At 39.9% G+C, this 24979-nt stretch overlaps 1 protein-coding gene across 6 annotated transcripts in view; it reads left to right on the top strand.

Annotated features, from left to right (window-relative positions):
• ahcyl2b (adenosylhomocysteinase like 2b) overlaps window positions 1-24979 on the top strand; it is a 94120-nt gene that overhangs the window by 36655 nt on the left and 32486 nt on the right. For 2 of the 6 annotated variants that reach the window (XM_072241566.1, XM_072241568.1), the window contains exons 2-6: window positions 9440-9551; window positions 11107-11136; window positions 17041-17184; window positions 22076-22176; window positions 24347-24449. In XM_072241566.1, the coding sequence (XP_072097667.1) occupies window positions 9440-9551; window positions 11107-11136; window positions 17041-17184; window positions 22076-22176; window positions 24347-24449 (490 nt within the window). The remainder of the gene's footprint in view (window positions 1-9439; window positions 9552-11106; window positions 11137-17040; window positions 17185-22075; window positions 22177-24346; window positions 24450-24979) is intronic. The other 4 variants (XM_072241569.1, XM_072241570.1, XM_072241567.1 and 1 more) reach the window with 3 other exon arrangements.

Below are 24979 nucleotides of genomic sequence, written 5' to 3'. Positions count from 1 at the left end.
TTGAAGCAAGACCTCAAAGGTAGTAGTCTCGGGATTACTGCCTGTGCCACGCGACAGTGAATATAGGAATAGAGTGAGGTGGAGGATAAATGTGTGGCTGAGGGATTGGAGCACAGGGCCGGGATTCAGGTTTCTGGATCATTAGGACGACTTTTGGGGCAGGAGTGACCTGTACACAAAGGACAGGTTGCACTTGAATCCGAATGGGACCAATATCCTGGCAGGGAAGTTTGCTAAGGCTACTGGGGAGAGTTTAAACTAGAATTGCTGGACGGGTGGGAACTGAACTGAAGGGACGGAGGAATGGGTGGTTGGCTCACGAATGGAGAAAGCTTGTAGGCAGTGTGAGAGGGTGGATAGGCAGGTGACAGAGAAGGGATATGCTCAGACCCATGGTTTGAGATGTGTCTATTTTAACGCAAGAAGCATCATGAACAAAGCGGATGAGCTTAGAGAGTGGGTCAGTACTTGGAGCTATTATGATGTGGCCGTTACAGAGACTTGGATGGCTCAGGGGCAGGAATCGCTACTTAGTGCCAGGCTTTAGATGTTTCAGAAGGACAGGGAGGGAGGCAAAAGAGATGGGCATGGCACTGCTGATCAGAGATAATGTCATAGCTGCAGAAAAGGAGGAAGTTGTGGAGGGATTGTCTACTGAGTCTCTGTGGGTAGAAGTTAGAAAAAGAGGGGTCAATAACTCTACTGGGTGTTTTTATAGACCACCCAATAGTAACAGGGACATCGAGGAGCAGATAGGGAGACAGATTCTGGAAAGATGCAGTAATAACAGGGTTGCTGTTAATTTCCCCAGTATTGATTGGCATCTCCCTAGATCAAGGGGTTTAGATGGGGTGGAGTTTGTTAGGTGAGTTCAGGAAGGTTTGCTGACACAGTATGTAGATAAGTCTACAAGAGGAGAGGCTGTACTTGATCTGGTATTGGGAAATGAAACAGGTGAGGTGTCAGGTCTCTCAGTGGGGAGAGCATTTTGGAGATATCATAGAGAGGGATAGGAACGGACAAGTTAGGAAAGCATTTAATTGGAGCCAGGGGAAATGTGAGGCTATCAGGCAGGAACTTGGAAGCATAATTTGGGAACAGATGTTCTCGGGGAAATGTATGGCAGAAACGTGGCAAATGTTCAGGAGATATTTGCATGGCATTCTACACAGGTACATTCCAATGAAACAGGAAAAGGATGGTAGGGTGCAGGAACCGTAGTGTACAAATTACAAAGGCAGTTGAAAGTCTAGTCAAGAAGAAAAGAAAAGCTTACAAAAGGTTGAAAAAACTAGGTAATGATAGAGATCTAGAAGATTATAAGGCAAGCAGGAAGGAGCTTAAGAATGATATCAAGAGAGCCAAAAGGGGCCATGAGAAGGCATTGGCAAGCAAGATTAAGGAAAATCCCAAGGCATTCTACAAGTATGTGAAGAGCAAGAGGATGAGATGTGAGAGAATAGGATCAATCAAGTGTGACAGTGGAAAAATGTGTATGGAACCAGAGGAGGTAGCAGAGGTACTTAAGGAATACTTTGCTTCAGTATGCACCGCGGGAAAGGACCTTGGCGATTGTAGGGATGACTTTCAGCGGACTGAAAAGCTTGCGCATATAGACATTAAGAAAGAGCAAGTGTTGGAGCTTTTGGAAAGCATCAGGTTGGATAAGTCACCAGGACCAGATGAGATGTACTCCAGGCTACTGTGGGAGGCGAGGGAGGAAATTGCTGAGCCTTTGGCAATGATCTTTGCTTCATCAATGGGGAACGGAAGAGGTTCCACAGGAGTAGAGGGTTGCAGATGTTGTTTCCTTATTCAAAAAAGGGGGTAGAGATAGCCCTGGAAATTATAGACCAGTGAGTCTTACTTTAGTGGTTGGTAAGTTGATGGAGAAGATCCTGAGAGGCAGGATTTATGAACACTTGGAGAGGCATAATATGATTAGGAATAGTTAGCATGGCTTTGTCAAAGGCAGATCATGCCTTATGCGTTAATTGAGTTTTTTGAGGATGTGACTAAACACATTGATGAAGGTAGAGCAGTAGATGTAGTGTATATGGATTTCAGCAAGGCATTTGATGAGGTACCCCATGCAAGGTTTATTGAGAAAGTAAGGAGGCATGGGATCCAAGGGGACATTGCTTTATGGATCCAGAATTGGCTTGCCCACAGAAGGTTGTAGATGGGTCATATTCTGCATGGGGGTTGGTGACCAGTGGTGTGCCTCGGGGATCCCTACTCTTTGTGATTTTTATAAATGACCTGGATGAGGAAGTGGGGAATGGGTTAGTAAATCTGCTGATGACACAAAGGTTGCCGGTGTTGTGGGTAGTGTGGAGGGTTGTCAGAGGTTACAGCGGGACATCGATAGGATGCAAAACTGGGCTGAGAAGTGGCAGATGGAGTTCAACCCAGATAAGTGTGAGGTGATTCATTTTGGTAGGTCAAATATGATGGCAGAATATAGTATTAACGGTAAGACTCTTGGCAGTGTGGAGGATCAGAGGGATCTTGGGGTTCGAGTCCATAGAATATCCAAAGCTGCTGCGCAGGTTGACTGTGTGGTTAAGAAGGCATATAGTGTATTGGCCTTCGTCAACTGTGGAATTGAGTTCAAGAGCCAAGAGGTAATGTTGCAGCTATATAGGACCCTGGTCAGACCCCACTTGGAGTACTGTGCTCAGTTCTGGTCACCTCACTACAGGAAGAATGTGGAAGCCATAGAAAGGGTGCAGAGGAGATTTACAAGGATGTTGCCTGGATTGGAGAGTGTGCCTTATGAGAATAGATTGAGTGAACTTAGCCTTTTCTCCTTGGAATGACATAGGATGAGAGGTGACCTGCTGGGGGTGTATAAGATGATGAGACACATTGATCACGTGGATAGTCAGAGGCTTTTTCACAGGGATGAAATGGCTAACACGAGAGCACACAGCTTTAAGGTGCTTGGAAGCAGGTACAGAGGAGATGTCAGGGGTAAGTTTTTTACAGTGGCGAGTGTGGACAATGGGCTGTGCTGGCAACGGTGGTGGAGGCGGGTACAATAGGGTCCTGGCTACGTACATGGAGCTTAGAAAAATAGAGGGCTATGGGTAACCCTAGGTAATTTCTAAAGTAAGTACATGTTAGGCACAGCATTATGGGCGGAAGGGCCTGTATTGTGCTGTAGGTTTTCTATGTTTCTATGAGGGTATTGAATTTCAATTTTGAGTGAGTTTGGGAGAGCATTATATTTTGTTGTCATTAAGACTAGCGTGAATGTGATTTGGAGTTAGAATTTATGGGCTCTCAGAAGATGATGTTTTTCTGCCAGATATTAATATTTGTATAAAGGTTTGAAGGCAAAACTAGTTAATTGTGCTTTGCCTTTACAATATTAACTGGGTTGAAAAACAAAGCAATAAGTAGTATTGCAGAAGTTGTTTTGGTTTCTGCCACATGAGGACCCTGAAATGCCTCTTGCAAATTGTATATTTTGTGCCATATGGTTTTAAAAAGTACACAATTATTTTTTGCTACTCATTGCATTCCCTTTCATTATCAGTGTGAGATCATCAACTAGTTACAGGTTTGATGGGTGATGATTCACGTGCGACTGAGTAGTGGTTTTCTGTGGGGATGAGTAGAAAATTGCCTCCGGTTCGGAATTTAAGATGGGATAACCTTTCCATATTTGTGTGCTGTTATATCTACGGACTTGGGATCAGGTTTTACCATTATATGGACGATACTCAGCTCTGTTTCCTGTCTGAATCCTTTGGCTTCTCCTCTCTTGTGAAACTTCTTGTATGGTGTCCCCTCATGACTTTGGTTTTTGTTTTCAAGTCATATATTAGAAGAATACACAAAGTATTTGGCAGCACTACTCTCTTCTGAAGTTTCACAATTAAATTTATCTTCTCCCTCCTTTCTTCCTTCCTTGAATCTCTCCCCCACCTCCATTCCCTTGTGTCTCATTTATTTTCTTGTTACAGAGAAGGCAACCATTTGTGCCATCTAGTCTCTCATCTCAGAGTAATCCCATCAATCCCTGTGAAGCAATAGCACTACCTATTGCATTGCCATGCTGCCCTTCTTAACCTTCTGTTCATCTCTCCTCTACCCAAGCTGTCCTTAGTTAGTATCCCTTTCTCCCTTGTGCTTCTGAGTATTTCTTTAGGATAAACAACAATAATTAGTATTTACAGATGTCCACATTGCATGCTTTAGTTTTTCTGACTCAGAGGTGATAATTAGTGCATCTAATTCTGTTGGGGGGAACTTCTTCCCAAATGCAAGAAGTAAGTTTTCCTCTGCCCGTGCAGTGAAATAATATTAAGTGTGTGATGAGATTAATCCATTAATAAAATTTTCTCCATTGAAGTATAAAATATTCAGCAGTTACAAATCCCAATGTTAGTTTCTTTGTGAGGCTCCTTTTTACACAAGTCATTGACTAACTTTGGTAATCGAGATAATTCCTAAAAGAGCAGTAGGAAGTAACGATAAGTCTTGCCTTTTGAGAAGTTTGTGTGTTTAGACGGTGGAGCTTATAGATTTTTTTTTCTCTTGCTGATTTCTCTATTGTGACCCTCCAGAAGGTATTGACTTCAGTGAGAAGATTGGATGTCTAGATTCCATGAACCTATTGTTAGCTGCCTGTAATTACTTGTGTGTTAGACCAATTTGACAATGCTGTAAGCGTCACAATTGAATTTTTCTTGCGTGTCTGAGCACACCTCAATAGCATTTAGCAGACTGGTTGTGACTTAAAACTATTTTAATCATGAAAGCAGCAAAAAAACTATTAAAATAAATTTGTGGTTGAAAGCTATAAATCTAGAACTCTTGATGACTAACCGGAGTTTTAACCAGAGTTTAATCCACAGCAGTATTTGGGATTATACATTTTGGACCGTGGTTCAATTGTAAACTCTGAGATTGGGGGGAAAATGGAAGCTCCAATTTTTCTCATTTCTCCTCCATCCTGACCCACAACTCTCCAACTGTCGTATAAAATGTTAACCTCTGTCGGTATATTATGTACCTTAATGGCCATAACACATCTCTAATCTATGCTGTGCCTGATTGATGTCATCTGATTCATCTGTCATAAAACTAATTCATTTTCATCTCTCTAATGCAGAAATGTCAGCTGGAATGCTGCGTATTGAATTCTGAATGGAGTGAGATATTGCCTTGTTTCAGAATAGTTTGTTGGTGCTCATATCTGACATGTAGTATGGTTGGATGAAGGGAAAGATGGCTACCATATATTACCTGTTGACCCATGCACCCTTAAAACCTGAGGAAAAAGTGTAAAGGCTGATTTATACTTGTGCGTATTACCTTGCTCCGTAGCCTACGCAAGTGGGCTATGCTGTTGTGAGCATTTATACTTGTGCATTGGTGTGTCTGCGTCGCGCTGCAATTCACCGCCAAAACGCTAGTTGGCGGTGGGGTTTCTATGCCACTGTGTTGAGTTTCTTCGTGTTGAATTTCAACACGAAGAAACTCAAACTTCAAACAATGACGACTGAAGCTGAAGGAGGATGAATTTTCTGTGTTTGTCCAGCCACTGAGAGACATGGACGAGGAAATGCATTTCAAATATTTTCGGATGTCGGCAGGTAGATTTGACAATTTGGTTCATCGTCTCCAACCATTAATATCGCATCAGTGTACACAGTATACTCAGAGATTGGCAATCACCATTCGAGTTTTAGCTTCAGGTGGAAGTCAACAGGCTGTAGCAGCTAGCTACAAACTGGCGTCGAGCATAGGGTCCTCCATAATTTCAGAGGTCTGTAAAGCTTTATGGAAAGCATTGCAGCCAGAGTTCCTTCCCTGTCCTGGGAAGCTATTGCAGCATATGAGGAAATGCGATGCTACCAAGTGGACCAATCAGTTGTTGTGGTCTGTGTCGCTGCAACGCGTAGTTACATTTTGGGAGAGGTGCGCGTTAGGCTACGGCATAGGGTTTACATAGAGTATAGCATAGGGTGCACCGCTACGCCGGCGTACATTTGACGCACAAGTATAAATCAGCCTTAAATCATGGTTTGTGCTTTATTTACTTATTCTAAAAATGTGTAATGTGATTACAGAAATCTAATCCTCACCAGTTAACAAAAGATCTATTTTTTTCTGAAAGATTGGTGGGATTTAGTTTTCTAGTTCAATTTGCTTTGCTGGTGTGAGTCGAATATAAGATTTCTTTTATTTCTCCTAAAGATTAAACTCCTTAAGGGCAAAACTTCAATTAATTAGTGCAGATTTATTTTCTTTTACAAATATTGGCAACCAAGTTTTTGTTTGCTTACCTAATTCTCAAGGTAAAATGGGGAATCACTTTGTGGAAAGTGATCACTTTCATTTGCTGCTAGGCTGAGGCTTGTTGGACTTCCAGCCTCAGCAGGATAATCATTGTCAGTTTTTGTTTATACAACAAATGAATTGATCCAATGAAAGAGCATTACTGGCTACTTCTGCATTTAGTCATGTTTAAGAGATGATCAAGTTCTTGTTAATTTTAAAAATACACTGATTTCTTTCAAGTGTAATTGATGCTCTGTTTAAATTATCTACATCTTATTTATATTTTGATCTTTCTGCACATAGTCATATCTGGCTTGAAATAACCAGTATAGGTATTGCTGTATTATATTCTTAGGTAATCCCTTAGAATCAAGAATGATTTGCTTCCATTGCAGTCATGTGGTATCTGAGACCTACAGACCCTACTGCATATGGGAGAAGTGGTTCCTGACAGGATGGACAGGGGGGTAATTTATGAGATTGTGCACTTCTTCCACTATATGAACTGTACTTTTTGTTGTAATGCCTTGATTTGAGATTCTTGGTGATATTCCAAAATGCCCCTTCTATTTGAGTGGTTACAGGCTAGGAAGCTGCTGCTTATTTCAAGGAGCCTTCAAGAATGTGATTCTTTTCCTTGGACAGTCTTTGTCTCTGGTTTCAGGCATGCAAATGGAGCACATAGCGAGTTCAAGCCTCAGTGTTGGGGATAGTGGCCTAGGAGAGGATGCTAACATTGACATTCTTTCCAATGAATTCAAGTTTTCTGAGCCACCATTGATGGTGTTTCTCCGGTGCCTTCAGATAGTTCAAGTTTTAGAAGCGTGTCAGCAGGCCAATGGATCATGAGTTTTGGGTTGAAGGTTTTGATCTTAACTCACTGAAAGCAATGGATCACAGCTCCAAGTGGAAATTGATTCTGTTCATTGTCTCAGATACTGATACTTGAAATAGATTTCTTCTCTCCTCTTAGGAGAGAAGTGGGAACTGTTCTGGTTAATCAACCTAGTCTGAATTTAAACCTCAAAGCTATCAATTCTCAGTTTCCATGTGAAATAATTCTAAATAGCTTGAAGTTATATTCACTGGTGAGGTCTGTTGGCCACTTGTGTAGTCCCATAGCTTGTTATGTGACTAATTAATAAGGATGAGCCCTTTCTGGTATCAGAGAGGGAAATTATGTCGTTGGTAAATCTTTCTTGCCGCTCTTTTTATAGCTGATTAAATTTTATTCTTAAACAAATATTTATCAAACTGATAAAATTGATCCATAATCATTGAACTAATGTAGCTGATCATCTTGCACATTTCCCTCCAATTAAGATCTCATGGATGTTGATGGCACAATGTCATTAGTTGTTTGGACTGAAAATCATTTAACAGCCGAACGATTGCCTCATTAGTTCTTTGCAGATAAGCTTTGTTCATTGTTCTGGGAGTTGATTTTCTTAAAAGCTGACCTAATCCAAGTTCTGAAAACAGTGTGGTCAGTTTAAAAAGTGCATTTGAGACTGAGTGCGTCTTTGCGTGGTGCTGATTGTTGATCAGAATTGCAGGTAAACTAACTGCTCGATCTACAGAAATGTCCAACAGCCAGACTTTAACAAACCAACTCAATGATATGGCAGCCAGCCTTACCTCCACACAGGTATATGAGGAAACAATTGCATTAGCTGTAATTACTCAAATGGGTTGATAGTTGTAGACACATTGTCTGGAAATAGTATCGTATCAACATGTGTCTTAAATTTTGTATGAAAAATATTTGTTTAGATTTTTTTTAACAATATTATAGCAATATTATTTCCTGATGTAGGCTCTCAGCCTGAAATGTCAAGTGTTTATTTCTCTCTATAGTTTCTGTCTGACCGACTGAGTTCCTGCAGCATTTTATGTGTGTTACTCTGGATTTCCAGCATCGGCAGAATTCCTTGTGTTTATGTAGTATTATTTTGATCCCAGCAATATTTTCATTTTTAGAGTTTTAGTCTTGTATATATTAGCAATGTGCAGAATACAGTATTGTATATTTGGTTTTGGGCACCTTTTCCTAAATTTTATTTGTTATTGGGACCATATTTTAAGCAAAGAAACCAAACATTCTGATCTTCATATTTTATTTGTAATCCTTTCAGGATTTTCTGTAAGTTTCAAAATGTGTGAATAATTTCATTTCTCATTTAACAGATAAAATCTGTTGTCTTTTAAAGCTGTGCTGAAGTGATGATACAAACTTTATGAACCTATTCAAAAAAAACTATTTCAAAAAGCTGTTGACTACAATGTATTAAGTAATTTAATCTATATACATTATAATGAAACTTCATTTTTACGAAGTTTCATCCTGCACTCTATTTAGAATCTATTCTGAATTTTAATTTTTTTTCATCGTGTAACATTCCACCCCCCCCCCCCCCACCCAGGCCATTAAAATCACAGTGGTGTATTGTTGTAAGAAAAACAAAGATCTGCATCAGATAGTGATTTTTGTTTTGTTGTTTGTGTGTACCAGGCAAAATATGGCACATATCCGTCTCACTGTACTGGTATCAGTTTCTACATCCAGTATTTGTTTATCCCTTCAACGAATCAATTGATTTATTATCTCTTTTTAAAATTTAATTTGCGTTGCTTGTTTATTAAACATTTGTAATGCATACAAAATTCTGGAGGAATTCAGCAAGACAGGCAGCCTTGGTCTCGATCTGCTTTTTTCCTCTTTAGATGCTGCTTGACCTGCTGAGTTCTTTCAACATTTTGTATGTGCTACAAACAATTGTTTAATCTGGTAACATTTCATTGGTTCCCTTTGACTTGTCAACAATATGACTGGTGACTTTAGGCTTTCTGGCAGCAAATTCTGAGGAAAAAAATGTTCTTGCTGCTCTGAGCACTGAGAGTAGATTTGAAACAATAGAGGGGGGTCTGCAACCTTATTTTAATATTTTTTTTAAAAATCCTGCCTTTTGGGGCAAACTGACTTGCACTCTTTCTCTTATTCCCTCCCTTTGTCATGGTTTTGAAATGCTGGCCAGATCCCATGTCTGTGGTGTTAGTAAACATTTGGGGAAAAATACTGGTCCCAGTTTTTTTTTTAAATCAATGTAGAGTAAATACTCTGTGTTTTCCCCCTTATAAATAGCAGATCCAGTTTGCTGATCAGAAGCAAGAATTCAACAAACGTCCAACAAAAATAGGTCGCCGTTCACTTTCTCGATCAATCTCACAATCCTCTACGGACAGCTACAGCTCAGGTAGGCAATAGAATAAAATGCCCTAATCCCTTCCTCAGCCCAAAGTTATCACCTGTTGTTTGCTTATTTATGTGCTTGAGTGGTAATTGTCATACAGTATCTCAACTAGAGCTGTTCATAGTACTCTGGGTGAAGTTTCTTAGAGTCTTCTACAGTAAAGATGCAGCATATTTGATTTGCACTGCTTGCCTTTTGTTACTGCATGAAAGGTAATGTGCCATTCACTTTCTAGAAGTTGAAAAGACCTGCACTAATTTGCTTGTTTATATGTTTACGTAGAATAGATAACAATAAGCTGTTTTTGAACAAAACATTAGAAGTTTAGTTTGGATTTTACCAATAGGTCCAAAGATGTAAATACTTCAAGTTCTCAAAGTTGGTTACTTGAACCTGCAGTTAGTGAGGTTGCTGATCTTGGCATAACCATGGGACAGTTCTTGTGTTGGATTCAGACTGACAACCATTTGAGGTGTGTTCAGTTGGGAGAAATATATGCATGACACTGAAACATGGTAAGCAGTAAATAATTATATAACGTAGATTCATTTGCCTCAACCATGGCTTTGAATTTGTGATCTCAGCCACTTGCAGAGGGGAGAAAATTAGGGTTCTTCATTGGCCGAACATAGAGAAGACATTGAGGAGAGAAAATCTGAGGAGTCAATTGTGTACTGTTCTTCCTGGAGACCAGATGGGAGATTTCCAGTAGTTTTGTAATTGGTATGTTCTCTGAGATCATGGCTGAACAGCAGGTCAATTTCATCCTTCCCCCAAATTACAGGAACAGTACCAATTTATCAAAATACATTTTGCTAGTCATTAACACCATCTAGTTCATTCTCTAGTGTTACTTAATAGTTAGGCATGAGGTGCAAATAATAGGGGCAGATATTCACAGGAATCACCAGTGCCTGTTGGTGTAATTTAGTTTGAAACTAGTTCAAACATAATGATAATAGGATGCCCTTGCCCAGGGACTGGCTTTGAAGCTTTGAGAAAATGCAAGGTAGATGAAGGACCAGCAGCAATGGCTTTAGAGGGTACAAAGTCAAAGACTATCTGGGATGCATGGCTGTCTTGTATTTGGTTATCTTTTATAGTTATTGAGTCTTAACTACAAGTCACCACTCCATCTATTTGAACATTATTTTAATATTTTTTTTCAATTGCCGTCAGATTGGCCTTTCTCTTTACCCCCTGAATGGAACTTTTTGATTTTGTTACAGAAGTTCAAGAATCGAAAAAGTGTTCAACACTTTGTAGCCTGTGTAAAGGATTCCTCTAAATAAATTAGTTCTGTGCATTATCCTGTGTTTTGAGAGGCAGGTCTAGAAATAGCCACCCTGTGTATACACTGTTAATGGCTGTACTCACCAGTTATTAAGGACTATTGGACTGCAATTATTGCTGGAAACAAACGACAGCTTGCACTGGACTGCATTAACCTTCAAGCAAACACTTGCTGCTTGATTCAAATCTGCCTGCATTTCACCATCGTTCTGTAGTGATGGAACTAGCCACTAACCAGCTTCTCTTTTTTCTTCTTCCTCTCCAGAACTGATGGGTATGTCTATGCAAAATAATGGTAAGCAGTTGGTAGAAATAGTTTGGAAAAAAAAAATGAAGCTGTTCCTAGAGACAGGTATGAGAAAGTAATTACTCGTCCCAACACATACTCACCTGCTGCAGTTACATCTCATCCCAAAGGACACAGAGGAAACCATTCTGCAGTTGAGAAGATAAATCACTATGAGCTAGTGCCCTGTTACAAAATGAATTTAATTTTGCTTCTTTTCAGGAGGTAGATGTCTAGAAGTTACTAATGAGAGTATTAGAGCTCAAATGCTAAAAACAATCACTCAAAATGCTCTTTTATTTTGAGGAAATGTAAACCTCTGTTATAAAGATAGGCTAACTTGTAACAAAGAGCCATGGCTCTGCTATAAATTGTCATGGTGCTATTGTTTGTCCACTAATAGCACAACACACATTTCCAGGTCCACATTCTTGGAGATGTTAGTCTTTTTCTCCCCTTCCTACAGATTCGGTCATTGGAACTCACCCTTCACCATTTGATGTAGTAATTATAGACAACAGGCTGTTGAACCTGAAGGAAGAGGAATTACCCAGTCACTTGACTTCTACCAGAGTCTAAGTTAACACAACATAATCTAGGAGTCAAAACCCCATTATGTCTTTTGCTTTGTTTGCTTAATATCTAACTAATACATTTTAGATTAAAGTTGTAGGCTAGAGGGTGTGTGAAATTCTGTTAGTTACTGTAAATTTGAACACTTAATGATGTGTCATTGAAAAGAGAAATGCAGAATATCATTGGAATACTTTATAGTTTACTCATAACTGAAGTCATTGGGGCATATGTTGGGAGATATTTGAAGGCAGTTCTTTATCAGTTCAATGTTAAAATATCGTAAATTAGAAATCTTGGTTATAAATCATACCTCTGGGGTTGCCTTCTCAACTACCAAATCACACAGCTCTAATAAAACTGAATGTTTATCTGTTAGTGCCAAATTTCCTATCTTAGTGTAGTTAGTGATCCTAATCTAGCCATTGTCCTAATTAGTTTAGTTACAAAATGTAAAACGAGCAATCTTTTAATTATAAACAAGAGAAAATCTGCAGATGTTGGAAATCCAAGCAACACGCAGGATGCTGGTGGAACTCAGCAGGCCAGGCAGCATCTATGACACAGTACAGTTGACGTTTTGGGCTGAGGCCCTTCATCAGGACTGGGGTGTGGGGGAAGATGAGAAGTCAGAGTAAGAAAGTGGGGGGGAAGGGAGGAAAAACCCCAAGGTGATAGGCGAAACTGGGACGGGCAGAAGGAGTGAAGTAAAGAGCTGGGAAGTTGATTGACAAAAGAGACACAGGCTGAAGAAGGGAGAATCAGATAGGAGAGGACAGAAGGCCATGGAAGAAAGAAAAAAAAGGAGGGAGGAGCACCCTGATTATCTTAACTTTTATATTGTTTTGACAATTTTAATTTTTTTTGCACACTCTTGCTGTGACATATCCCTGATTACTTATTTTTGTAAGTAACTCTCTTGCTTTTTATAGTTCTTTCAACATCTGTGTAGTGTATAGAAGGCAGAATCTGCTAAGGAGGTCACTTCAAAGGGGGGGGGAACTTTGAATAAATGGATCTATTTATTTTGTGAAGTAGGAAATCATTTAAGTGTTTAATAATCTCAAACAGAAAGATAATTTTTCATACTAAATTAAATTTCAGATTATAAGTAACTCAAACACCCACTGAAAATTATTGAGAGGGAGGTGAGTAGTATAAATGTACCCAATGTTAAGACTTTTGAAAGCTAGTTCAAACGCTAAAATGCCAGTTTACCAAGTATTTTCCTGATTTATAAAGTTGTTATAGATAGAAAATATCTTTAATTGGGTAAAGGATGGCAAAAATGTATCTTTAATTAGGTAAAAGCTCTACTTTTATATTGGGCAGTAATCACTTATTTCACCTACTTTAGTTTTGTATTATGATAGTTGTAATATCAAGTTTGCGGGACTTTTAGTTTGCCTTCTCCCTTTTGGATGACACTGAGCTGTGCATATTTTTCCTTTAGCATACACAAGCAGAAACATAACTTTCCTGTTGACTTGTATTTGAAGGTGTGCACTTTGAAATTGTTGATCCTAGTTCTTGAGCTGAAATGTTTCTGCTTGTGCCAGCAACATGCCCTGCAGGTTAGCACATCAATGTTTTTCACACGTGCACACTGGAGTGCAGAAGTTGGAGATGAGTGCAAGGTCAGATGGTATTGAATTTGACCTCTTCCTCCATGCTTGCCTTGGCACAGTGTCCGAGAGTTGAGTACTTTCTTACTAGCCCCTTGCCTTAATCCCAGGGCTGCCCAAAATCAATTATCTTTGTTTAATTAAATTAAGTACATGTATGTTTCACCTTGTTATATTTAGCAGTTCAAATATAAAATAATTATTTTCGCTTTTTTGTATAATGATTATCAGACACCTTTAAAATATTAAGAGTTGGGACAGCACTGAGTTTTATAACCATGTTACAAGTTCAGGGGCTCAAGGCCATTTGCAATGTACCCATGGGGCAACAGCTGTGGACGGACCCCAAGCTTGTTTTTAGTCGCAGTGGTGGGGTGGGGGGAATGAGGATACACATCAAGAAGGCAGACTAGACTGTGCATATTCCAGCTCATTGTAACTAGAATTTACCTCTACTTTTAATTATAACCATTAGAAAATTGAAAGGGGACGGGGAAACTACTTTCTTGAGCATCTTAGGAAGAAGTGTGATGCTACACATTGTTATCTGTGGTAGTCTGGCACTCTTTTGATCCAGACTATCATGCACTTGCTGAAATGAATGTTACTTCAACAACACTAAAGCTTTATGTACAGTAAACATAAGAGATTCTGCAAATGCTAGACAAACTCAACAAGTCAGGCAATACCTGTGGAGGGGAATAAACTATTGGCTTTTTGGGATGAGATTCCTTATCGGAGCTGGACAAGGGAGCTGAAGAAGCTTGTCACCTTCTCGGATAAACGACCCACTTGGTGGTTATCCACATACCCAAATGTTCATTCCATACACCATTGGCAGACAGCGTTTACTGTACACAGAATGGACTGCAGTTACTCACTAGGCTGCTCCAACACCTCAGATTTGATCTTTGCAGTACTATGCTAAAGTCTTGGGCACATATAGCTAGACTGCCTCGACTTTTGCACAGTACTGTATTTATCAACGTGGAGCAGAGAGCAAGTCCGTAGATCTGGCGAGATTTGGTGACATACCAAATCTCCTCTAAACTCCAAATGATGTAGAGCCACTGGCATTTTTTCTTGATTGCATCATTGTGTTGAGACAGGATAGGTTCTCTGGGATGTTGACACCCATGAATTCGAAGCTGCTCACCCTTTCCACTGATGGCCTTTTAATGCAGACTGATGTGTCTGCCTGACTTTCCTTTCTATGAAGTTCACAATCAATTCCTACGTCTTGCTAACAATAGGTGCAAGATTGTTGTTGAGATGCCACTCAATCAACTGATCTAACGCACTCCTTTGTCTCCTTGTTGCCACCTGAGATTCTACCAACAACAGTTGTCACTGGTGAATTTATCAATGTTGCTCAAGCAGTGTTCAGCCACGCAGTTGCGTGTAGAGACCGTGGAGCAATAGGTTAAGCACGCATCCTTGAGGTGCACATGTATTGGGAGCGAAGTGGTAATGTTATTGCCGATCTGCATTGACTGTGGTCTCCCGACTAAAGGAAGTCAAGGATCCAGTTGCAGAGGGAGGTACAGAGGTCCAGTTTGTAAGTTTGCTAATTTGTTCTGAGGGGATGATGGAGTTGAAATGGCGAAGCTTGGGTGGCACTTTAAAGCTCGGTTTGTGAAGCAGTACTTGTAATGTAGGTCAAGAGTAGGGAGGGAGCATTCCTATGAGGAGACTAATTGCACAGTTCACAATTTGCCATTGTCTGTAGTTATGTAATGGAAATGAGATAATGGCTTCCAATTATACATAACCAGTGGAATAAGTAGATGTCTGTTCAGGAAACCTGGTAATAAACTGAAGTAGTAGAGGAGGTGTAAATCATGTAGTCACTCATTTGTTCTTCTTTTCAGTAAGGCCATGACTGATCCTCACCTCAGTTCTAGGTTCCTGCAATTTTTCTTTAACTAATTGTTCCTCTGTAGTCCAAAAACTTCTCCCATTTCAACCTTGTATAAGTTCAGTGTCTTAACATCTGTACTTCTGGGTTAGAAATTTCCAGAGATTCACGAGGAAAGAAATTCTTCCTCATTTACATCTTGCATGGTGAGGTCTGACGATTTATCTTGCCAGCTGTCCTCAGAATATGGAACAAAAAATAGCAGGTGCTGGAAATCTGAAATAAAAACAGTAATTGCTGAGCGTTCATCAGGACAAGCAGCATCACCGTGAGAGAAGGAGAGCTGAAGTGCCAGTGATTATCTTCCTCCATTTGGTGTTCTTGATGTGGTGACCTCTATATTGGAGAGGTTGCTCTGTAATCACTTTACAGAGCACCTCTGTTCAGTGCACAAGGGTGACTCTGAGATTTCAATCACTAATATCTGTCCCATTCCCGCTTTGATACTCTTAGTCCTTCAGTTTGAGATGCCCAAATCACCCTGTCTGGCACTGACAATCATTCCACAGTCAAAGTCACTTAGATCACATTTCTTCCCATTCTAAAGTTTGGTCTGAACAACAACTGAACCTTTCGACCATGTGCATCTATGGATTGAGTTGCTGCCACATAATTTCCTGATTTTATTCAAAAGTAATTGTTTCTGTGACTTAAAACTCATTATTTTGTTATTTTTCCAATTCTGATGAATGGTTCTAGACCTCAAAAGTACCTTTTGTTTCACTCCCCGCTGATGCTTATGGTATATTGGTTGTCCCACTATTTTGTCCTCCCCTCAGAAATTTGTGGCTCCCTAAGATTCTGAGGGTGATTTTTGCTGGATAAATGTTGAGAGGTTGCTTTCTCTAAGAGTACCTCAACCATTTACTTAAAAATTACCCAATTTACTTCTCTGAGCATAAATACTTCATGGACTTTGAAGTATGCTCAGCTAAATAATCATATTAAATTTGAAATGTTAAGGTCAAGAAGTAGGTTTCATTGCCGAGCCTCCTCTTCCTTTGGGACATTTAGGAAACACTCTTGGAGGACACATGGATGATAGAAAAATGGAGGGTTATGTAGGAAGGAAGAGTTAGATTGAACTTGGAACAGGTTTAAAAATTCAGCACAACATTGAGCTGAAGGGACTGTACTATGCTGTAATGTTCTATGTTCTTTTGGATATATGCTCATTTAAAATAGTAATAGTTTACTGAAAAATATTTGAGAATCATGCTGCCTGTTGTGACTCTCCAAGACATTTATTCACCTTTATCTGCAAAAATAAAGCAACCTTAAGAAGGTCAATTCAGTAAATGCTTAACCATTCAGATTATCTGTACCTAGTCGAGGCTATTTTCTTTTGCAATTTGATTGTACAGTGTGTTCTTAAAATTGTTTTTGTGCATCTGTACTGTGAACATGATGAGATTTTAAGATTTTGTAGCCTTATTACCCTTCAGGCACTGTCTTGTGTGGACTTTATTTTTTTTCTCTTTAATTACAAGGGTTTCTTCTGGGTATTCCAGTTTGCTGTCATCCCAGAAATATGGTGGTATTGTAATTGAATACTTAAATGAGCCCTTCGTAAAGATTATTGGCAAGAAGAGTCAAAGAGGAGTTGATGGGTATGTCAGCGAGAATGTTTTGGGAGGCAGGGTATTACATGGGGTAGGGGACAGGATTGCTGTGCCAAGTGCTGGCATGGACCCTACGGTCCCAGTGAGATGCTGTGGAAAAAGAAGCACTGACTAGGCCTGGAGCTGAAAGAGTGGTATTTCTCTGTTATGCTAATTGTTCATTGTTGTCCTCTAGCGGCATCTTACACAGATAGCTCGGATGATGAAACATCTCCTCGTGATAAGCAACAGAAAAATTCGAAGGGCAGCAGTGACTTCTGCATCAAGAACATCAAACAGGCAGACTTTGGGCGTAGGGAGATTGAAATTGCAGAACAAGGTGAGAGTTTTTGTACTTTTATTTTGTCAGCATCAACGGTGGACTTTATACAATTATCGTTCTGAGCTAGTTTCTCAAAATACAATAAACCTATGGGCTTCATCAAATTGCAGAAGCTGCATGAAGTTTTCATTGAAATGTTACTCTCCTCCATAATAAACAAGTATTTTAAAAGCCAAAGAGACTGGGCTGTTTTTGCAGCAGTCATCAGAAACTATGCTTCAATTTCAGCAGACTGTACCATCACTGTAAAGCCAACAACATCAGTCAATGTGAAAGGTAGAAAGTAATTATTTCACTCCTTCATCTCTACGTTGTCTCAGACCCAACTCAGAATTTCAGTGCAAAATATTTGGTGCAATCAGCTCAACAAAGCTGACACTCTTCCCAAAAAGAAAACAATAGATTGTTCCAGTATAACAATTGAACCAGAGGAATGTGAATTTAAACTGAGCAAACATAGCAATCGATTGGATGGATATTAGATGGTGTTTTTTTTCCCCAGAGAGTAGTGTGCTTCTGGAATGGGTAGTGTGCTGATTAGTGGGGTTGCTGGCTATGGTTTCAAGAGGAAGCTGGAAGGGCAGCAATTACATCACGTAGAAGGTTAGTGGATTAACAGATAATAAGCATGTTGTCAGTGAAATCACTTTGACTGATTTTGCGTAATTGAGCATGATAAATTAATTTGTTTCCCTCTGATCATCCTTTGAGTTTTGCTGATTTTATTTTAGTTCTCCGAATTTATTGAGCAACTTCTGGAGGTAAGTAGTATTGAGCTAAAACATGGCATTGAGTGATAAACAAAGTTTATGATCATCTGGTTTTATTCTTGATCATTTTCTTTTTATGTCTGACTTTGAAACTAGCTATACATATACTTAATACTTTCTGAATTTAAGAACCAAGAATATCTGTTTAATTACTGATGACCTCACCTGCAAGAAGTGCATCCAGCTGCAGCTTCTAACACTCTGTGTTAAGGAGCTGAAACTAATGAACTCTAGATCATTCGGGTGGCTGAAGGGGTGATAGAGGGGTAGTTCATCTAAGGTGCAGGAAATGGTCAGGAAGGGGAAAGGAGATAATCAGCCAGTGCAGAGTATCCCTGTGGCCAGCCCCTTAATAAGTATACCACTTTGGATAAGGGTGGGGACTGGTCCTGTATTTGACTCTGGCTCAGAAAGAGGGGTGTTGAGCTGTGGTGATAGGGGATTCATTAGTTAGGGGAACAGAAAGGAGATTCTGTGGACAAGAATAAGATTCTCAGATGTTACGTTGCCTCCCAGGAGCCAGAGTCTGGGACGTCATGGATCAAGTCCTCAGTGTTCTAAGTGGGAACATGAACCACCATAGGTCATGGTCCATTTAGGTAGAAAGAGTGACTAGGTTCTGGTTTGGGAGTTCAGAGAGTTGGGTGCTAAGTTAAAGAGAAGGACCTCCAGAGTTATGATCTCAGGATTGCTACTATGCCATGTGCTAGTGACACCAGAAATAGGAAGATTATACAGTTTTAACAAGTGGGTAAGGAGTTGGTGTCAGATGAAAGGCGTCAGATTTTTGGATTATTGGGCTCTCTTCCTGGGAAGGTGGGACCTGTATAGAAGAGACTATTTGCACCCGAAATGGAGGGGGACTAATATCCTCGCATGAAGCTTTGCCAGTGCTGCATAATGGGTGTGGGTTGGTTTAAACTAGAGTTACAGGCAAGCAGATGGGAATGAGAGTGCCAGAACAAATAATGGAGAGGTTGTGGAGACATGGTGTTAAGACTTTAGACAAAGTCAGGAATCGAAAGGTTGAGCTTGGTGCAACTAATGTTCTGAGCTGCATGTATTTCAAAGCAAAAAGGATCACAGGAAAGGCAGACGAGCTCAGGGCATGGATCAACACATGCAAATATGATATTGTGGTCATTAGTGAGATTTGGTTGCAGGAGGGTGGGGACTGGCATCTTAATTTTCTGGGGTTTTGTTTTAGATGCTACACAGAGGGAAGGATTGAAGGGGGGGGTGACATTACTAGGCAGGGAAAGTGTCACAGCAGTACTCAGTCAGGGAAGACTGGAGAACTCTTCTGCTGAGGCTTTATAGGTGGAACTGAAGAATTAAGAAAGATATGACCAGATTAATGGGGCTATATTACAGACCACCCAACAGTCTGCAGGACTTAGAATAACGAATTTGTAGAGAAATCGCAGACTGTTGCAAGAAACGTAAGGTTGTTATAGTACGTGATTTTAACTTTCCATGTGTTGACTGGGACTCCCATACCGTAAATGGACTAGATGGGATAGAGTTTGTCAAATGTATTCAGTGTATAGAAGTCCCAACGCGAGAGTGTGCGATGTTTGATCTGCTGTTGGGGAATGAAACAGGACAATGATCATAGTGATAGCGCTGGTCTGCGTGTTCATTCTAAATTGGAGAAAGGCAAATTTTGATGGTATCAGAAATCACCTGGCAAGTATAGATTGAGGCAGGCTGTGTTCCGACAAAGGTGTACTTAGTAAGTGGGAGGCCTTCAACAGTGAACATTTGAGAGTACAAAGTGTGTATTTGCCTATCAGAATAAAAAGGTAGAGATAACAGGTTTAGGGAACCTTGGTTTTCAGGAGATAGTATGGCCTTGGTTAAGGAAAAAAAAGATGGTGCATAGCAGGTATAGACAGAGAGGAACAAATAATGTACTTGTGGAAAAGAAGACATGCAGGAAAAGACTCAAGAAGGAAATCAGGAAGGCTAAAAGAAGCCATGAGATTGGCTCTAGCAGACAAGGTGAAGAAGAATCTTAAAGGGTTTTACAGATATGTTAAGAGCAAAAGGATTGCAAGGAACAAAATTGGTCCTTTGGAAGATCAGAATGGTGAACTGTATGGGGCCAAAAGAGATGAGATCTTTAGCAACAAGGAAAAAATGCTGTAGGAAATCAGCAGGCCAGGCAGCATCTATAGAAAAAAGTACAGTTGATATATTGGTCTGAAACCCTTTGGCAGGGTGTGTTGCTTGGATTTCCAGTATCTGCAGATGTTCTCTTGTATGAAGGAGATCTTAACTGGATTTTTTGCATCTTTATTTACTTAAGAAATGGACACAGTCTATAAAAGTGACACAAAATAGCAGTGAGATCATGGACACTATACAAATTACAGAGGAGGAGGAGGTGTTTGCTGTCTTGAGGCAAATAAGGGTCTGATAGGGTGTTCCCTTGGATCCTGTGGGAGGTGTGCAGAAATTGCAGAGGCCCTAGCAGGAATATTTAAATCATCCTTAACGACTGATGAGGTGCCAGAGGATAAGAGGATGGCAAATGTTGTTCCGCTGTTTAAGAAAGGTTCAAAAAATAAACTAAGAAATTATAGCCTAGTGAGCCTGACATCAGTGGTGGGAAGGTTGTTGGAAGGTATTCTAAGAGACTGGATATATGATTATTTGGATAGACATGGACTGATTAGGGATGGTCAGCATGGGTTTGTACGTGGTAGGTTGTGTCTGTCTAATTTTGCATAGTTTTTCAAGAAAATTACCAGAAAAATTGATGAAGGAAAGGCACCATCAACTTTGTAGGAGAACAGTGGTTGCAGATGGTTGCCTCTCTGACTAGAGGCCTATGACTAGTGGAGTGCTGTAGAGATCGGTGCTGGGTCCGTTGTTGTTTGTCATCTATATCAACGATTTGGATGATAATGTGGTTAACTGGATCAGCAGGTTTGCAAATAATAGAGAGATTGGGGGTGTAGTGGACAGCAAGAAAGACCACCAAAGCTTGCAGTGGGATCTAGCTGGAAAAATGGCAGATGGAATTTAATGCAGACAAGTACAAGGTTGCACTTTGTAAGACCAACCCTGTTTGGTCCTACCACAGTGAATAGAAGTGCACTGAGGAGTGTGGTAGAACAAAGGGATCTGGGAATACAGGTCCATAATTCATGGAAAGCAGCAGCAGAGGTAGATAGGGCTATAAAGAAAGCTTTTGGCACATTGGCCTTCATAAGTGAAAGTATTGAGCACAGGTGATAGGATGTTATGTTGAAGTTGTATAAGACATTGGTGTAGCCTAATTTGGAGTATTGTGTGCAGTATTGGTCACCTGCCTACAGGAAAGATGTAAATAAGGTTGAAAGAGAACAGAGAGAATTTACAAGAATGTTGCTGGGACTGGTGGACCTGAGTTATAAGGAAAGATTGAACAGGTTAGGACTGTATTCCTTGGAGCATAGAATATTGAGGGAAGATTTGATAGAAGTAGAGAAGATTGAGGGGTATAGATAGGGTAAATGCTAGCAGTCTTTTGCCACTGTGTTAAGGTGGGATCACAACCAGAAGTTAAGAGTGAAAGGTAATAAGTTTAAGGGGAACATGAGGGAAACTTCAATCGTAGAGTGGTGAGATAGTGGATTGAGCAAGTGGAGCATGCAAGCTTAATTTCAACATTTAAGGTAAGTTTGGATAGCAAGGGTCCAGATGGCTGTGGTCTGGGTGCAGGCCAATGGGACCAGGCAGTTTAAATGGGTTGGCACAGACTAGATGGACTGAAGGGCCTGTTTCCGTGCTGTACTTTTCTATGACTACTGCATAGGAGAAGTTGGAGTGGCTTTGGTGTTAAGCAATTAAGCCTTATCAAGGGTTTAGTTTTAACCAGTAATCCAAATATTCGCAGTATTTAGTGTTGTCTAAATATTACCCTTGTGTGATGTAACTGTGTCTTTCATTCTTGTGTTATTCTTTTGTCAACACACTCAAAATACTGGTGGAACACAGCAGGCCAGACAGCATCCATAGGAGGAAGCACAGTCGACATTTCGGGTCAAGACGTTTCGGTTCCTCAATGCCAGCCAGAGGAACCAATAAAGTTCATCACTCATCATGTGTTTGTTCTTATTCTGGTGCAGAGATGCCAGCTCTTATGGCACTACGGAAACGAGCACAGGGGGAAAAACCATTGGCTGGAGCAAAGATAGTTGGCTGTACTCACATTACAGCCCAGACTGCGGTGAGTGTCCAGCTTTAGAACACTGATTACTAGAATCACGAGACTGCATAGCGAGTATGTTAACTTGCCATCCAGAACACGGCCTCTTCCTGCAGTCAGGAGACTGAAAACGAACAGCTTCTTCCCCCTCCACCATCTGATTTCTGAACAATTCATGATCCTATGAACATTACTTAACTCTTTCTCTTTTGCTCCTTTTATTTTTATTGTAACTTAAGTCTTGCACTGTACCGCTGACAAACAACAAATTTCATGACATAGTGTCAGTGGTAATAAACCTGATTCTGATTCACTGTGCAGAACTCTAGTAGATCTAATTTATTCCATTCTCCTAAGCATGAACATTCTTTCTGTAAAACTTTGTGTAAAATGAACATTGGCACAGAAAGCTGAAGAATTTTGCTCATGGAATTAAGGACCTTTTGCTAGGGATCTACAGTATTCTGTCCTTGAGCCAGAGATAACAGACTGTTCCGATGCTCTTTGCCAGTGGCCGTAAATGATTTCCCAGCTGCTTCTAAATTTAGTTTTAGAAACTAAGAACTTTTTATTTTAGCTTTTGCTTCTTTACTCCCTTAGATGTTTCCTATAGTAATATTTGTGCACGTACAGCCAAAAGAAGTGGAGAAAGTCATCTAGGTCGGCTAGGAGCTAGGAGATGTCAATAACCTGTTTTCCTACATTCAACTCCACCACCTCTCTATTAGATTGAATGATTATTGTCCTTTTAACCTTGTATATGTGTATTCATGATGCCATTCATCTTTAACAATGTCACTGGTGTAGTTTTACATTTGCAACTATTCGCAAGGTGATTTCTGTGACTTCAGTGTACGCTGAGGAAGAAGCTATGACAGCCCTCTCCTGTAGGTGGCACTGTTGAGCTGCACATTGTCAATATCTGCACATCCCTTTATTTCATACAGGATTAGAATTTTTATTCTTTGTATTTAACTTTGTGCTATTTTTTCCAAGTCGCACTACCAATGAAAATATAAATGTAGATCAAATGTAAAGAGTGCACCTTTAAGGGCAAGACCCTTAACAGTGTTGATGAATAGAGCGATCTTAAAGTCCAAGTTCATAGTTTCCTGAAAGTGGCTACACAGCGAAGGCATATGGCACATTTGGCTTTATTGGTCGAGGCACTGAGTTCAAGAGTCAGGAAGTTGTGTTGCAGTGTTTAAAACTCTAGTTAGGCTGCATCTGGAGCATTGCATACAGTTTTGGCTGCCCCATTACAAGAAGGAACTGATAGAGGTTTATGAGCTTATCAGATGCATAAAAAGTAGACAAGACTATACCCTTTTTCCCAGGGTTGAAATATCTAATACCAGAGGGCATGAATTTAGAGGGGAGGTATTTTCAAAGGAGGTATGAGGGGTATTTTTTTTTAAAACACGGTGAGTGGTGGATGCATGAAATGTGCTGCTTGGGATAGAGGTAGATACATTAGAGAAGCTTGGATAGGCACATGAATAGAAAAATGGAAGGATATGGACATTGTGTAGGCAGAAAGGATTAATTTAGTTAACGATTTGATTACTAACTTGTTTCAGCACAGCATTGTGGGCTGAAAGGGCTGTTCCTGTGCTGTACTGTTATGTGCACAAAATGTAATATTTGCATGGTTATATTGGATGTCTTCTGTTCTCAAGTTCCACCAAAGCGTGACTTCTCTCACATTAACAGATTATTCATACTGAAAGTTTCTCTTCACATTTCATGATGGCTATTGAAGATGGAGGTGGGGAACACATTTGAGTGACCTACACTGATTCTTTGGCCCTAGAGACCATTAGCAGAAGAGTGCTGACAACGAATTAAAACTCCCCTGCATGCCTTTTCGCATATCTTGTCTGTTAATCCTGCTGGAATGAAATTAGAATTTTGCAGCAGCCTATTTTACCCAGATCTCAATAGATTATTTTAACAGGAAAGTTCAAATAGTCCTTAAATGAGCAGAATGATTTTTGTGATTTTAATTGTTTAAATGGGTGTGCTCCAGTTAATATAAAATGTATGCAGTGTCTGCTTCTACCCTAATTCTGGGGTAATAAATATAACTTTTCTCCTGGATAAAGCAAGGTACTGTGCTGTCATATGGAGTAATTTAAAGAAAGCAATAACGTAAACTTCAAATATGGCCCTTTGTTTGTTTCTGGCGCAGGTGCTGATGGAGACGCTTGCTGCTCTTGGAGCCCAGTGCAGGTGGGCTGCCTGTAACATTTATTCTACCCAGAATGAAGTGGCTGCTGCTCTGGCTGAGAATGGTAATGGAAATTTCACCAAATAGGATTCATTTCCTCCATTCTTTTCAGTACCTTTTATCGTGTTTTGTCTGTCCCCTTTTTTCTAAGTCTGCCAATATCTTGTCTCCTCCAATGTTGTTCTACAAATACTTAATGAACTTTTTTAATAAAGTAATTAAAAGTCCTGTACACAATGTTCCTAGTAGAATTTAGGAGTGAAGGACCTACTTTTGCTATCAGTTTGATGGCCTTGCCTCATTATCCTTACCAATATTTTGCACTATGACGTATGAGGCCTTTTTACTTTTTTTAAATTTTAAAATTTTTTGTTAATCATTGAGACACAACACTGAGTTGGCCCTTCGAGCCTGTTCTTCTGCTCTACAGCCCTTTGTTCTAAGTGTTGAAGATTATATTGAAGGACAAAAAACAGATTGGATTGAAAAGTGTTTTTAAAAAAAAGGACAAAGGAAATGCTTAGATTTTAGGTATCGAATAACAGTTAATACCTGAAATCATAAGTCTATGTTGGAAGAAAAAGTGTAATAGTG

This window comes from Mobula birostris, chromosome 23 (genome assembly GCF_030028105.1).
Source record: "Mobula birostris isolate sMobBir1 chromosome 23, sMobBir1.hap1, whole genome shotgun sequence".
In the NCBI taxonomy this organism is placed as follows: Eukaryota; Metazoa; Chordata; class Chondrichthyes; order Myliobatiformes; family Myliobatidae; genus Mobula; species Mobula birostris.
Note: the sequence above shows the minus strand (reverse complement) of the source record. Positions and strands in the feature narration are given on the sequence as shown.